The 15,240-nt window shown below is 41.5% G+C and overlaps 1 protein-coding gene across 1 annotated transcript in view; it reads left to right on the top strand.

Moving 5' to 3' along the window:
* The window catches only part of DNAH7 (dynein axonemal heavy chain 7), a gene marked incomplete at its 5' end in the record, with an annotated part of 161,860 nt that overhangs the window by 72,267 nt on the left and 74,353 nt on the right, over positions 1-15,240 (top strand). The window contains 9 exons of the mRNA XM_083349744.1: positions 295-463; positions 1,269-1,371; positions 1,454-1,581; positions 6,534-6,746; positions 8,324-8,422; positions 9,749-9,997; positions 10,907-11,056; positions 12,686-12,868; positions 14,963-15,139. Of these exons, the coding sequence (XP_083205870.1) occupies positions 295-463; positions 1,269-1,371; positions 1,454-1,581; positions 6,534-6,746; positions 8,324-8,422; positions 9,749-9,997; positions 10,907-11,056; positions 12,686-12,868; positions 14,963-15,139 (1,471 nt within the window). The remainder of the gene's footprint in view (positions 1-294; positions 464-1,268; positions 1,372-1,453; positions 1,582-6,533; positions 6,747-8,323; positions 8,423-9,748; positions 9,998-10,906; positions 11,057-12,685; positions 12,869-14,962; positions 15,140-15,240) is intronic.

Raw genomic sequence — 15,240 nt, 5'->3', positions numbered from 1 at the left:
CAGGCCCTGCATTGATGTTTCTGCACTTTCCAAAGTGGCTCTGCCCCTTTCCAAGTGGATCTGAAGCGCTTTACAGCTCTAATACGTTGCATTTATTTCTTCCTCCAGTTTTTGCAACAACCATTCTGTGTTACAGATAGGTGGTCAGTGAGCTTCCATAAAGATGGACTTGTACATCATAGCCAGATCCAAAGTTAGAAAGGTGGAAACAGAAAGAACTGTGGTGAATAAAACCTTAGCTGCAGGAGTTGCCATTGTTCTCCATAGCAATTTTTCTTCTTTCTGTCTTTTCAGAACTTTGTTTGGTGCTCTTCACCTTCATCTTGGTGGTGCCCCAGAAGGGCCTGCTGGAACTGGAAAAACTGAAACGACCAAGGATTTAGCAAAGGCTGTTGCCAAGCAATGCGTGGTTTTCAATTGCTCCGATGGATTGGATTATCTTGCTCTGGGGAAATTCTTCAAGGTGGGAACGAAAGAATAGGATTGAAGATGGAATGCTGAGAATCAAAACATGCGTATCAAAGTGCTTGAACAAGAGCTTAGGCAATCCAGCTTATTTATTTATTTATTTATTTATATTGGATTGCTAATGCCATCCACCTCAAGGCGATTAGGTATACGTTGCTTTGCATGGGACAGGGTTCTAGAAGAGATTTATGAGATTCCTGTGTGACTCCAAGGAACTCATGTGCTATGGGCACGCACAAATACTACACACTCATTTACTTGTATATGACCATACGACGCCACAGACACAAATGTAACACACATTCATGCTCACAAATATGTACATAGGCATGGACATACATCCAGTACAGGATTGTTAGATATGGAAAAGGTTTCAGCTTCATTTCCTTCCTCTCTGTGTCCCTATCCTGAGTCTTGTTTCTCTTCTTTTCATGAAATGAAGGAAAAGGCATACCCGTAAGTATGACAGAGAGGGAAAGAAGATTCCTCCTCTTTTTTCCAAGCATTGATCTGTTGGGAAAGTTGGTATTTTAAGCTTTGGTGTCCTCTCTGTCTTACCAACCAACCAACCAACTCGTCAACAGTTGTCCTTGAGATGAGCATTGATCACTGATCCCCACCTTTTGCACCCAGCCATTAGGAACTGACCAACAGAGAATAATAAATGTTCTAGGCTATGAAAAAAGTGAACGGCATTCTGAAGGCTAGACTGAATGATAGAGATAATTCCTGCTCCCACAGCTGTTTGGTTTTCCAATAAGTATTAGCATATTTTTCACCTTTGGTTTCTTTCTTTTTAGGGTTTGCTTTCATGTGGAGCCTGGGCTTGTTTTGATGAATTTAACAGAATTGATTTGGAAGTATTGTCTGTTGTGGCCCAACAGATTCTTACAATCCAAAGAGGTAAAACATGTCCTGGCTAGATTTTAAGATAAAATCTATTTCAGCCATGTTTTAAGTGCTGTTTCTTTCTCTTGATTCCCAGGTATTAATGCTGGCGCTGACATTCTGGTATTTGAAGGGACTGAACTCAAGCTTAACCCAACATGTGCTGTCTTCATTACTATGAATCCTGGCTATGCTGGACGCTCTGAACTTCCAGACAATCTTAAGGTATTGTGACTGCATTTACCAAAAAGTAATTCTTATGGACTTCTTTGGAGGAATACATAGGATTCTACAGTATGAATATTTCTTGTCATTAAAAAAATCCTTTCTAAAAATTAATGATAATATTGAGAATAATGATTGATGAGAGAAAACTTCATCAAATATATTATGCATAACCATATTACATTAATTTGGTTTAAGCTTAATTAAATTTAATGTAATAGCCTTGGAACCTGCCCTCTCATGTCTTGGAGTGTGCTATCAGCAAGTCATTCAAAGAGCAAAGAGGACTTTTATCTCAAGAAAAAGTTGAACATTTCAAGATTAGACAGACTATTAATTGATCTATACGATCAATTCTTTCGTTGGTGTAAATATATATACTTATTGTTCCAGTTAAAACTTTGTGCCTATCTTAATTTATTAACTGATACACGTCACTTACGTTTTGGTGTTGTCTGGATTTTTTATTCTGCTTATTTCCCTTGTCAATTTCTCTCTCTCTCTCCCTCTCTCCCTCCCTCTCTCTTTCTCTGTCTTACACACACAGACACACAGACACACACAAAACATGAAGTGGATTGGGCTGACAGAAAGTCACTCAAGTGGCTTCTATAGTGGGATAGAACACCCGATCTCCAAAATTCCACTCCATCACCTTCACAACACCAAACTGGCTCTTCAGAAATATTTCCCATTCTTACCTAATACAAACTTTCATATAATATATGTTAAATTTTTGTTAGGGCTGTGCACCCTTTGAAACATGGAAGAAATGCTTCCAAACATGGAGCAGTACAGCATCTGTTTTCTGTTTACTTAAAGCAGGCAGGCTTCTTTAATAAGTTAAATGATTGTGTGCCATCAAGTTGATGGTGACTCTAGGACAGGGGTAGGCAACCTTGGCTCTTTTATGACTTGTGGACTTCAACTCCCAGAATTCATGAGTCAGCTATGCTGACTCAGGAATTCTGGGAGTTGAAGTCCACGAGTCATAAAAGAGCCAGAGTTGCCTGCTGACTCAGGAATTCTGGGAGTTGAAGTCCATGAGTCATAAAAGAGCCAGAGTTGCCTGCTGACTCAGGAATTCTGGCAGTTGAGGTCCACAAGTCATAAAAGAGCCAAGGTTGCCTACCCCTGCTCTAGGAGATTCCAAGAAGAAGATTTTCTCCGTGATAATCTGTCCCCTGTCTGGTACCTCAGATCTTCCAGTGGTGCACCTGGTCTACCTTGCTGCTGGTAACCCTCTTTTTCTTTTTCCTCCCCTCTTTCCAGCGTTATAGACTTCTCCAGAAAGCTAGGGTTTTGCTTAATGTGTCCCAAAGTGGGATAATTTGAGCTTGGTCATTTGCACCCCAAGTGAGAAATTTGGGTTGATTTTGATGATCTGTTATGCACTTTTAAAAGCAGCTACACACACACACACACACACACACACACACACACATATATATACAGTATATAACCCCCTCTGGCAGTTTAAAAAAGAGGAACAAACAGCCACATGCTTCTCCCAGAAGAAGGAAGCAGAAGCCTCCAGCCTGATGATGACGGATGGGATTCCGTCGAAACGTCGCCCCTACACCTTTAGTTCTACGCGGGGGAAAACCCGAATAACCAAAGATCCACATACGAACACCCGCGAAAACCTCAGAAAACAAATATCTTACCTCTACGGGGAGGAAATCCACCAGCTAACTAGGACCTATGAAAAACTCGAAGTACGAAGAGCTTCCATTCTGTGTGACCTCACATTCCTACGCAACTGCCGAGATCAAAATTTAATCCCCACATCCTTCCAATTGAAATTCCACTCCAACTCTGCAGCCATCAAACGCATCCTGATAAGAACTGAACTGGCCCTAATCAGAAATGAACTCCACACAAAAAGATTCCGCCTGGACCAAATCAACAGAGACCTCCTCACACTTCACCTCATACTCAGCAACAAGATCCACCCCACACTTTGGGACAAATTCAAACAAATCGCTGTCTGGAGAGCTGAAACAGAGACTGCCTACAAAACAGACACACACACCAATAAACTCCGAAGACTAAAGGAACGCCAGAAACAAACCCCTCCTCTCTCACAGCAACACATGAAACAAACTGTGCACAACATCTCAGATAGGATTCTCACCAAAGCCGAAACCAACGTCCTGTCTAAAGGATTTAATTTTGCAGTCGCTCCCAAACACATTCCCACGGAAACCATTATATGCGGAGTCGAATCCAGCCTGACCAAAATTAACCCTGATGACGCCAACAAAATCAGACTCGAAGTGACCAACATCCTCTGCACCAGCAAACCACCCAAAAGCAACTTACCCAAAGAGGAACAGACAGCACTACTTAACCTAAAAAATGACACCAGCATAATCATTCTGCCAGCAGACAAAGGCAACGCCACGGTGGTAATGAACTCATCTGACTACCATACCAAATTATCCAACCTACTCCGAGACTCCACATACAAACTCCGCAAGACAGATCCCACCACCTACCTGGAAAAAACCACAAAATCCAAAATAAAAGCCACCCCCATCAGTGAAGAGATCCAGAAAACAATCATTCCCAGAGAAAAATCATCCAGATGTCCTAAGCTCTATGGTCTGCCCAAGATACACAAAGAAGGAACCCCACTCAGACCCATAGTCAGCTCCATAGGCTCACCTCTACAAAATCTAGCCAAATTTCTTGCCAAACAACTACAGCCTTACGCAAATTCCATCACCTCACACGTACAAGATTCATTCCATTTCATAGAGATCATAAGTAAACTAAACTTACAGCCCTGTGACCTACTTGTGAGCTTCGATGTCGTATCCCTCTTCACCCAAGTGCCAATCAAAGAAGCCTTGACAGCTATCCGAAATAAATACAACCCCCCAAAACACATCCTAGATCTGACCAACCACTGCCTATCTAACACATACTTCATCTACAATGGACAAAGATACAAACAAATGGAAGGAGCACCCATGGGATCACCCCTTTCACCTGTCATCGCAAACCTCTACATGGAACACTTTGAAACCCTCGCTCTAGAAAAATCCAACCACAAACCCAAACTCTGGCTCAGATACGTAGATGACACCTTCGTAATCTGGCCACACGGCAAAGAAAAACTGGATGACTTCCTCACACACCTCAATAGCCTACACCCCAAAATACAATTCACCATGGAAACAGAAGCTAACAATCAACTTCCCTTCCTTGATGTCTTAGTCTACAAGAAATCCAACGGCTCCCTAGGACACACTATCTACCATAAAAAAACACACACAAACCGCTATCTGAATGCACTCTCACACCACCACCCAGCACAGATCAACTCCGTAGCCAAGACACTCATCTCCAGAACAAAACACCTAGCTGATGAACAACACCAAAAAACCGAACTACACACTCTCACTAATGTACTAACAGCCAATGGATTCCAAAGAAACACGATTACCAACTTAATCCGAAGAGAGACACCCACAAAAACCCAAGACAGAGAACAAGAAAATGGCAAAGCCCTCCTCCCATACTTAAAAGGGACCACAGACAGAATCAGCAAGGTCCTCCAAAAACACAACATCAAAACAGCATTCTACACAGACAGAAAAATATCCACCATCCTAAGAAACCCCAAGGACATAATTGGCTTAGAAAACCAAGGAGTATACGAAATCCCATGCTCCACCTGTCCCACCACATACATCGGACAGACCAACAGAAGAATAAGTGCACGCATTGAAGAGCACAAAAACTCACTCAGAAAAGGAGAACAAACTTCATCCCTGGTCCAACACTTTGAAGCCACGGGACATGAAATTGATTTTAAAAAAAACCAAAACTATCGCCAAAATTGAACATTTTAACAACAGAATAATCAGAGAAGCCATTGAGATAGAAAAACGCCCCCACAGCATAAACAAACGAGATGATACCTCTCGCCTACCAACCATTTGGAAACCCGCCTTGATTGACAGACGAGTCCCAACCACCAAGAATGATAGACCCAAACTCATGATAACACATGACATCACCACCACACAACCATTCAAAAAGCAAATCCGAACCCACAATGATAACGAGGCACAACCACAAAACAGAAACCTAACCACAGCTGCAACATCAGCCACTTTAAACCCCTCCAAACCACACAATAAGCAAACTGACACCCACTATAAAAACATGGCACCACCACAAACACGAAGCCAAACAAAAGCAGCACAACTCACCAGCTCAGGTCTAAGGCTGGCAGCTGAGACCAGCCCATCCACTCAAAACACACCCCCACCCAATCAGAACACACCCACCATTCAAAACACACTCCCACCCAATCAGAACACACTTACTCCCCCACCCAATCAGAGCAACCTCCACCCACAGAACACACCCCCTCTGGCAGTTTAAAAAAGAGGAACAAACAGCCACATGCTTCTCCCAGAAGAAGGAAGCAGAAGCCTCCAGCCTGATGATGACGGATGGGATTCCGTCGAAACGTCGCCCCTACACCTTTAGTTCTACACGGGGGAAAACCCGAATAACCAAAGATCCACATACGAACACCCGCGAAAACCTCAGAAAACATATATATATATATATATATATATTTCCCCAATTTGTGTGGCTAGAGCGACAAAGAAGTAACCTGCTTACACTTGCATGGAATGTGAAGTAGTTCTCCAAAATCAGTTTTGTAGCATGCAGAGTCTTGTCTTTTATCCCTTTTTGTATGTATTGTTAGAATACAAAGAAGGGATGTGGGAGAAAATGTGCTGCCTGTGAAAATGTATGCATACATATCATTGTATGATACTCACTGCTTTTCCTTCTCCAGGGAGCCATTTGTCATCCTGATAATGAAATTTAGTCTAACTTCACTGTTTGAGAAGCTATTAACAGCCTATAAACATCACTATTCAGATTGTGCAGTTACCTGTCTATTAATGTGTGTTTAATAGGCTTTGTTTCGGACTGTTGCTATGATGGTACCTGATTATGCCATGATTGCTGAAATTGTCCTGTATTCCTGTGGATTTGTGACTGCACGGCCACTGTCTGTGAAAATTGTAGCTACCTATCGTCTGTGTTCAGAGCAGTTGTCTTCACAACACCACTACGATTATGGGATGAGAGCAGTAAAATCAGTGCTCACGGCAGCTGGTAATCTGAAGGTAGCATTTGATACCCTTTCTCTGTGGTCTCCTTAGAATTCTACCTTTGGGTGTTTTGTTAGAAATAAATCTTTGTTTCTCTTTTGACCTATGTTGAATGCAATATAATTTCTTTCAGGACTTATCCTGCAGTTCCAAGAAAGCAAACACTTTATATTTGAGTATGCACAATTGGCACTGCAAAAAGACATTGAATTGTATTCTCTCATAATTCAAAAATTATAAAAACTTCATTAAACAGTGGCCAGCTTCCAAAATCTTTGTCAGCTTAATAAAGTTGGGAATGCACTTTTAGGCTAACTGTTCCTCTTTTGCTTGCTTTTCCTTGCTCATAAACTTTAGCACATGAATAATGTTTAAAACTTTTTAAAACAAATTAGAATAACAATAATAATAGTAAAACCTAGAATCTGATTTTAAGTATTTCTGCTGAAAGTTTTCCTAAATATGAGTGACTAAATTTTTTATTTTTTTTATTTTAATTCCATTTATATCCCGCCCTTCTCCGAAGACTCAGGGCGGCTTACAAGCTTAGCAGAAGCCTTCATTCTATGTATATGCCTGCTTGTTAGGGCTTTCACACACACCCCATTATTAGCGGCATTATTACAAAGTCAGCTTATTGCCCCCAACAATCTGGGTCCTCATTTTACCTACCTCGGAAGGATGGGAGGCTGAGTCAACCTTGAGCCTGGTGGGACTCGAACCTGCACTAATTGCAGGCAGCTGGTGTTACTTAAGGAGGCATTAGCCCACTGCTCCACCAAGGCTGATAACAAAATGTTGATTGCATGCTATAAAGGACCATCACACTGATCTTATGTGTTTTCTTTCACATGAAAACATACAAAGCAAGCTAGATCCAGCCTCAATTATATCTATATAATAACAAATATAATATTAATAACAAAATTGTCTTAGAACATTTTGTGTTCTAATACAATAACATTAAGATGCATAATTACTTTATCCCATGTTTCTTTTATACAAAAGTTTTATACAAAAGTTCAATCATAATACGCTGAGCATCACTGTGCCCAAGAACTTCGGGGTTTACTGCCATGGTAACTGTACATCTCTTCTATTTGCATGAAACGTTCAGTTAAATGTCAGTTGCGTGGGAAGAAAAATATCGTACATGATCAATCCATTATGACTAATGGAAGAGCTTTGGCTAGATATATGGTCAATCTGACAACCTTTACAAAATGCACGTCCAGTGCTCTGGTCTTGTCTGGCAGTATGTTGGGTTAGCTACTGTTTGACCCAATTTAATCATACCTTTGAATGCCAAAAAATCAGAAATTCATGAACAGTTTCAAGCCACAAGTCATATTAATAATATGTTGTCACCGGAATCTTAAATATGGATCTCGTCTGACGCCCTAATAGCATCTGATGAGTTATGAGGATGCCTTAAAAATTGCTATTATCTCTCATCTTGTCCTTGATCACTGTAAAAACATATCCAAAGGCAACAATTCAAATGTGAAAAACATAGGCATATGACTGAAGATGATGGTGGTCTAAATTAAGATAAAGTGATGACTCTGAAACTAATGCTGTGTTTTATACAGTTGAAATATCCAGAAGAAAATGAAGAGATTTTGCTGCTTAGATCCATTATAGATGTCAATTTGCCTAAGTTCTTATCCCATGATCTCCCACTTTTTGAGGTGAGGAATCTTTTTAATCTAATGTAAATGAAATAAGTACGGTAAATGATACAGATTATATACTAAGTTTATATTCTCAGATCTCTTTTATGTGCAAAGTTATTACTGTTGTTGGGCTATAGATTAGTTTATAAATTCTAGAGAATTAGTAGATACATAAAACTATGTTTACATTAGGGTATAAAGTTCCAAAAAGGGCTTGGGGAAAAAGTAGCCCATTTTCCTTTTATTCCCTTTGCCTTCACACAAAGTCCTTTCCTTTCTTCTTCTGGCTTCCTTACTTCTTGCATATAATTCTGCCACTCTTGCCACGGATACAAAGTTTGCCACATAGGTAGAGATTGATCTTAAAATGGTCATCAGGCATATCCTATATACCTAAATTTCTTCAGTTTATTAAAAACCTTAAGTGTGAAGAGGAAATAGGAGCTTTGCAGTCCTCTGGTCCCAGGCTCTGTGTGTCTGATGGAAATGTAAAACCACCCTGTAGTGCAATGCCTGCAAAGAGGCTGAACAACATTAAACAATGGGGGGAAACCCTAAATTTCCACCAAACATACTTACCCATCCATGTGGGTGGAATGACATTCATTCATTGTCTTATCTGCTACAACCTGCATTCTCCCTGCAAATGTTGGATGGTCCTTGACAATCCAAAGGTGATTCCCCATACTAAACCATAGTTCAATTGTGCATGGTTGTGTAGAACCAATTGATCTGGTTCTACAAGTTGCCATAGCTGAAACTACGCACCATCCTAAAACAATAAGGAACCATGTTGTATCTATTATGCAGTGTATGCCACCCAGCATACACAAAGGAACAGCACAGCAGGAGGCTGATGGTGCAGATCAGCAGAGGGGTTGGACAGCTCCGGGCGATAACTGCTTACTCAGGATAAGCCTAATGAGTTAAGCTGTTGACAGCCCCAGGCGTGGTCAGCCTGGTGGGAAGCCAGGATCTACACCCATTGTCACCTGCACTGGCAGGAAGCCCAGGTTTGAACTGATTGGATGCCATCCACCTGGGCAGGTACAAATAGAGGCCAGGCTTCCCTGTTTCCCCAGTTCGTTCTGTTCAGAATAAACTCATCTTTACCCCAGCTCTGTGTCCGTCTCCATGTGAAGCACGCGACTTTACATATTACATGAACTAGTCCCCAATAAAATGGCATATTGTGCTGACTGAGGATCCTGGGGGATATTTTCAGAGGCAACCTATATTGCTTGGGGAAAACATTTTGACAACAGTCAGATCATGCAACTGGACTGGAAGGGTATTTTGGTTATCTTTAAATGCATTCCTTTATTGTTCGTGGTTTGGCAGGGCATCACTTCAGATTTGTTTCCTGGTGTGAAGTTGCCGAAGCCAGATTATAATGACATCCTGGAAGCGATCAAGACAAACTGTGATGAAATGGACTTGCAAATGACTAACTTCTTTGCAGAGAAAATCTTACAGATATTTGAAATGATGATTGTGCGCCATGGCTTTATGATCGTTGGAGAACCCTTTGGTGGGAAGACCTCTGCCTATCGTGTTTTGGCAGCTGCGTTGGGGGACCTGTGTGAAAAAGTAAATCTATTGGCTTTTGTGAAAGGTCATGTCCTAAAAAGCAAAGGTTATGCTTCTGTTCAAAATATTAAGAAGCACGGTCTTAATTCAATTTGGATAGTTTGCTTACTAATTATTAATAATGGCTATTATGAAATTAAAACCAATTCCACTTACATTCAGTGGGATTCAACTTCCTGAGAATGGTGCTTTCGATTGCAAACTCAAATCTTGTTTGAATTTTTAACGTTAAATATTTTAAAACCGGAAGGTTAATCTAATGATTGTAACCTAACAAGAATAGAATTGGTAGAATTCTACAAATATTTAATGAATGAGCTCCAATTGCACACAGTACTTTCCTTATCTGTTCATTAACAGTACAGATGGAATCTGCACTCCCCTCACACACAGAGCAATTGCCTTTCCCCTGGACCCTGAAATAACATATTTTCTTACCATTAATGGGACATATCACCTTGTAGAATTTATAGATAGTATACATCAGTTTCTTCTCTCCTCTTTACTCTGACCTTTTCTACCCTGAGGTGATTATTCTTGGCAACAAACATCCTACTGCTGACCGTATTCACTTAAGCAATTATAGGTGACCTGAAAGCAGCTCTTGGCAGGAAAAAAAAAAGCGATCACGAAAGTCAAATCCTTTGATTAGCAAGTCCAAACTTTCAAGAATCACCTAACCCCTTGAAGAATACCTGAGGAACTTGAATGCTTTCTACTTGTTTGGAGAACATTCTATTTTTATCAGGAAATGGCTGCTATCCATTTTGGAGCATGATACCGACTGCCTTTTCTCTCCTTTTGTTGCTAATGACCAAGAAAAGAGTAATTTGTCTATATATATATCGTTAGATTGATGAGATAAGTGTGATGTCCATGTGTGAAATGCAGTTTATTTTGTGTGCTCAGGGGCTCATGGAGGAAAATAAGGTTCAGATCACTGTTATCAATCCCAAGGCTATAACCATGGGGCAGCTATATGGGCAGTTTGATCCAGTCTCCCATGAATGGTCTGATGGTATCCTCGCCGTCAGTTTTCGAGCATTTGCTTCTTCATCTGTAAGTAGATCCTCAAAATTAAATGTCGTCTGGTTTATCATAGAAAAAGAAAAATCATGCCGAAGATGGGAAAAAGCCCCGAATCATTGACTTTATGTTAGCCAAGCAGTCTATAATTTGATTTTTAATTATCACATTTTGAGGAAGGATGGCTAAAGAAATCTGAATTGATAAATCATATTAATTCATAACTGGTAGTTGTGTGAGTACATAGTAGATTCTTTATATTTTCCTGCAAAAAAGCAGGGGATGGAATAGCTGCTTTAAGAAGGACTGATCCAATGGACCGATCCTTTCTCCCTTCCTGCCTCTCTGTTGTTTTCTTAACAAATTCCTAGGGCTTATCTTATATATAAAAAAGAATAAAACAATAAAGCATCCCTGGTAGAAATAATCAATACCATTATTAATTGAAATGATGCTTTATTAAGTACAGGAGGTGGTTGCTTAAGTACAGCCACAGGGACTGCTGGGATAGCTGTCGCTAAGCAATGTGGTTGTAAAGCCCAATGTCACGTGACCAGGTAGTTTAGCAGGAGCAATCCCAGCAGTCCCCATTGCTGTCCCCATTAAGAAAGTTGATAAGTGGGAACTTCGTGCCACTGTGACTTGCAACTTCCTGCTGGCTTCCAAGAAGCAAATCAATGGAAAGCCAGCAAGAAGTCTTTAGGCAGCTTGCAAGCAGGACAAGGGATGTGCGCTGAGGGTGGGCAGGTGAGAGCTACGGATTGCAAGTGGGTGCTACAGAGAGGTGCAAGTCCAGATAGGCAAGCACTGTGGACAGGTGCAAGTAAAGCTAGGTGGGCACAAGGGCAGATGGATGGGTGCTGTGGAGTGTGGGTGCACAGGCAGGTGTTGTGAGCAGGCAGGAGTGTGGGCTGGTGGGTGCTATGGCCAGGTGCAGGTGGGTATTCTGGGTGGACATGGACAGGTGGTTGGGCACTACAGAGTATGGGTAGATTTGTGGGCAGGCAGGCCCTATGGGGTCCGAGAACCCTATGCCACCTAATGAGAAAAAGTGGCAGGAATAGCAGCAACATATGAGAGCAACTTGGGACTTCCTGTTGATTTTCCCATAGACTTTGCTAGTGGGTAGCTGGTGGAGCAGTGGGCTAATGCCTCCTTAAGTAACACCAGCTGCCTGCAATCAGTGCAGGTTCGAGTCCCACCAGGCTAAAGGTTGACTCAGCCTTCCATCCTTCCGAGGTAGGTAAAATGAGGACCCAGATTGTTGGGGGCAATAAGCTGACTTTGTAATAATGCCGCTTGGGGCCCCCCGAAAGCCCTAATAAGCAGGCATACACATAGAATGAAGGCTATTGCTAAGCACATTGATTTGTGCTTTAGATTGTAAGCCGCCCTGAGTCTTCGGAGAAGGGCGGGATATAAATGGGATTTTTAAAAAAATCATGTGAACACAAGAAGATGCAACCATTGTAAGTGTGAGCCAGTTGCCAAATGCCTGAATTGATCAGGTAACTGCAGGGATAGTGTGACAGCCACAGCTATGAGGATCTGTCATAACTCCCCACTTTCAGTGTCACTGTAACTTCAAATGATTGCTGAACAAATGGTTGCTAAGTGAGAACTGCCTGTAAAGTAATATCAAAATATTTGTTTTCAACTCAGACACCAGATAGAAAATGGCTTATTTTTGACGGACCAGTGGATGCTGTATGGATTGAGAATATGAATACTGTGCTAGACGATAACAAGAAACTCTGTTTGATGAGTGGTGAGATCATCCAGATGTCACAGCAAATGAGCCTTGTTTTTGAACCGATGGATTTAGAAGTTGCTTCTCCTGCTACTGTAAGCTGACAGATTAACAGATGATCTCTTGCTACTGAATGATTATCAGTCACCTTGGAAAAAAGGAAGTTGAATTAGAGCTCAAGAAGTATGGTTTTATCAACCCAATTTTTAAAATTTCATTCAGGTCTGAGGGAGCAAATCTGGAACTGAAATAACATGTCCTTGATTTTGATCTTCAGAATAACTGAAGTTGGGGGCCTCAGGATCTGAGGGTTTTCTTCTGGATAGGGTTGCACTACCTCAGACAGTCTTGGTGCACAGTCTGGGGTATTTCCTAGACTCCTAATCAAAAACAGGTGGTAGTTATGGCTAGCTAGGAGAACCTGGGCACAATTTCATGTTGAGCCCCAGTTATGCCTTTTCCTCTATCATGAGCCCTAAGCTTAGTCACTCAAGCTCTAGTCATCTTCCAGTTGGATGACTACAACATTCTCTTCATGGGCCTACCCCTGAAGAATATTCAGAAGCTACAACTGGTGCAGAATGCAGTAGCATGGACAGTTCTGGAGGTCCCTTGGGTGGCACATGTGACAGTTCTGTTACACAAGCTGCATTGGCTGGCAGTTTGCTTCTGTGCCAAATTCAAGGTGTTGGTCATTACATTTAAAGCCCTTTATGGCATGAGTCCTAGGTATCTGAGGAACCACCTCACCCTGATGGAGCTAACTTGCCCCATTTGTTCCAGTGGAAAAGGCCTACTTCAGATCCTGTCAGCCAAAGAATTTTGACTGGTGGGATCCAGGAGAAGAACCTTTTCTGCTGTGTCTTGCATCATCTGAAATATTCTTCCATCAGAGGTGAGGTCCATCCCCACGCTCCCCACCTTCCAGAACAGCCTAAAAACTTGGCTCTGCTTCATTGGGGGTGGCTGACAGGATACAGCAGGTTCTTACTCCCAGACCAACCCACCCACCATTTTGGTTTTTGACTTTTAATTTTTCTATTCAATTTTTCTAATTTTAATTTTTGCTTTGGCACTTTTAAACTTTTTATTATATCGTAAACCATTCAGAGTTGCTGTATCGGTGAAATGGACAGCATATACTGTAATTTAAGAAACAAACAAATAACACACTACCAGGGAAGCAGGACTGAAGCCCCCCCCCCTTTTTTAATATCTTGCGATTTCTGTAAAGTGTCTTCCTGGCAAGATTTAATATCTTGCCTGTGTTGTTAGGGAATAAGACATTTCAACACCCAAGGTTTGGGGCTGAACTTCCCTCTGCCAGTTGGGAGACATTAAATCTGTGATACATGTTGTTTTACACTGTCCTTTTGGGGTGAGTGCTTAAATGCGACAATTTCCCTCATGTTTAAATTATTGTTGCAGATCTGATGAAGAAAAAGAGCTACAGTATTCTTTCTGGTGGATCTTAGAAAAATAACCACACCCTATATGATACTATCTCTTTTACTTTCACTTAGTCTGTGATCTGATTAAAAATTAGACATCATTTTGTGTAATAGGTGAATTAAGCCAAACTTTCTTCGTTGGCGTTAATTAATTAATTAAATGTATTTGCCACCCATTTCACCATCAAGCTACTCTAGGCCACTTACAATAAGATAAAACAACAACAACAACAACAACAACAACACTATCAATAAACTTCATTGCAAAAAAGAACCCTGATAATTTCAGCAGCTAAAGAATGACACTGCCTCTGTATTCTTTCAAGCACCTAATGAAATGGACCAGGGGTGTCAAACTCAATTTCATTGAGGGCCACATCAGCATTGCGGTTGCCCTCAGGGGGCCGGGTGGGTGTGGCCTGGGTAGGTGTGGCCTACTGGGTAGACGTGGCTAGAGTGTGTATGGCCTACTGGGTGGGCGTGGCCAGCTCTACATCGTTCGCATCAAGGGTGCCTATGGGGGCCTGGGCAGGAGTGGGACAGATCTGAGGGTCTCTGGCAGAAGGAGGGTCTCTGGGCCAGGGCCAAGGCAGTGGGGGCCGTTCCCTCACTGTTTCCAGGATGGCTTCGCGGGCCACATGAAACCACTTCGCGGGCCGGATCTGGCCCCCGGGCCTTGTGTTTGACATATCTGAAATAGACATTTTAATTATATGAAGGTGTTCTCTCTCCCTGTAGGTGTCTAGGTGTGGAATGGTCTACATGGAACCTCATATGCTAGGCTGGAGACCTTTGATGTTGTCTTGGTTACATCTAATGCCCCCTACAGTCACCGCTTTGCATAAAGAATTTATAACAGGCTTATTTGATAGAATCATCCCACTTTCCGTTGAATTTGTCAGAAAATGTACAAAGGTATGGTAAAGTGATAGTTATTTACTTTTAAGTATATTACTAATAATACATTAAAAGGTCTGTTTACACATGAGACATGAATGTTGTATTCCCTGCTATTA

Source organism: Vipera ursinii, assembly GCF_947247035.1.
Source record: "Vipera ursinii genome assembly, chromosome: 1".
Taxonomy (NCBI): Eukaryota; Metazoa; Chordata; class Lepidosauria; order Squamata; family Viperidae; genus Vipera; species Vipera ursinii.
This window is presented reverse-complemented; position numbering and strand designations above follow the sequence as displayed.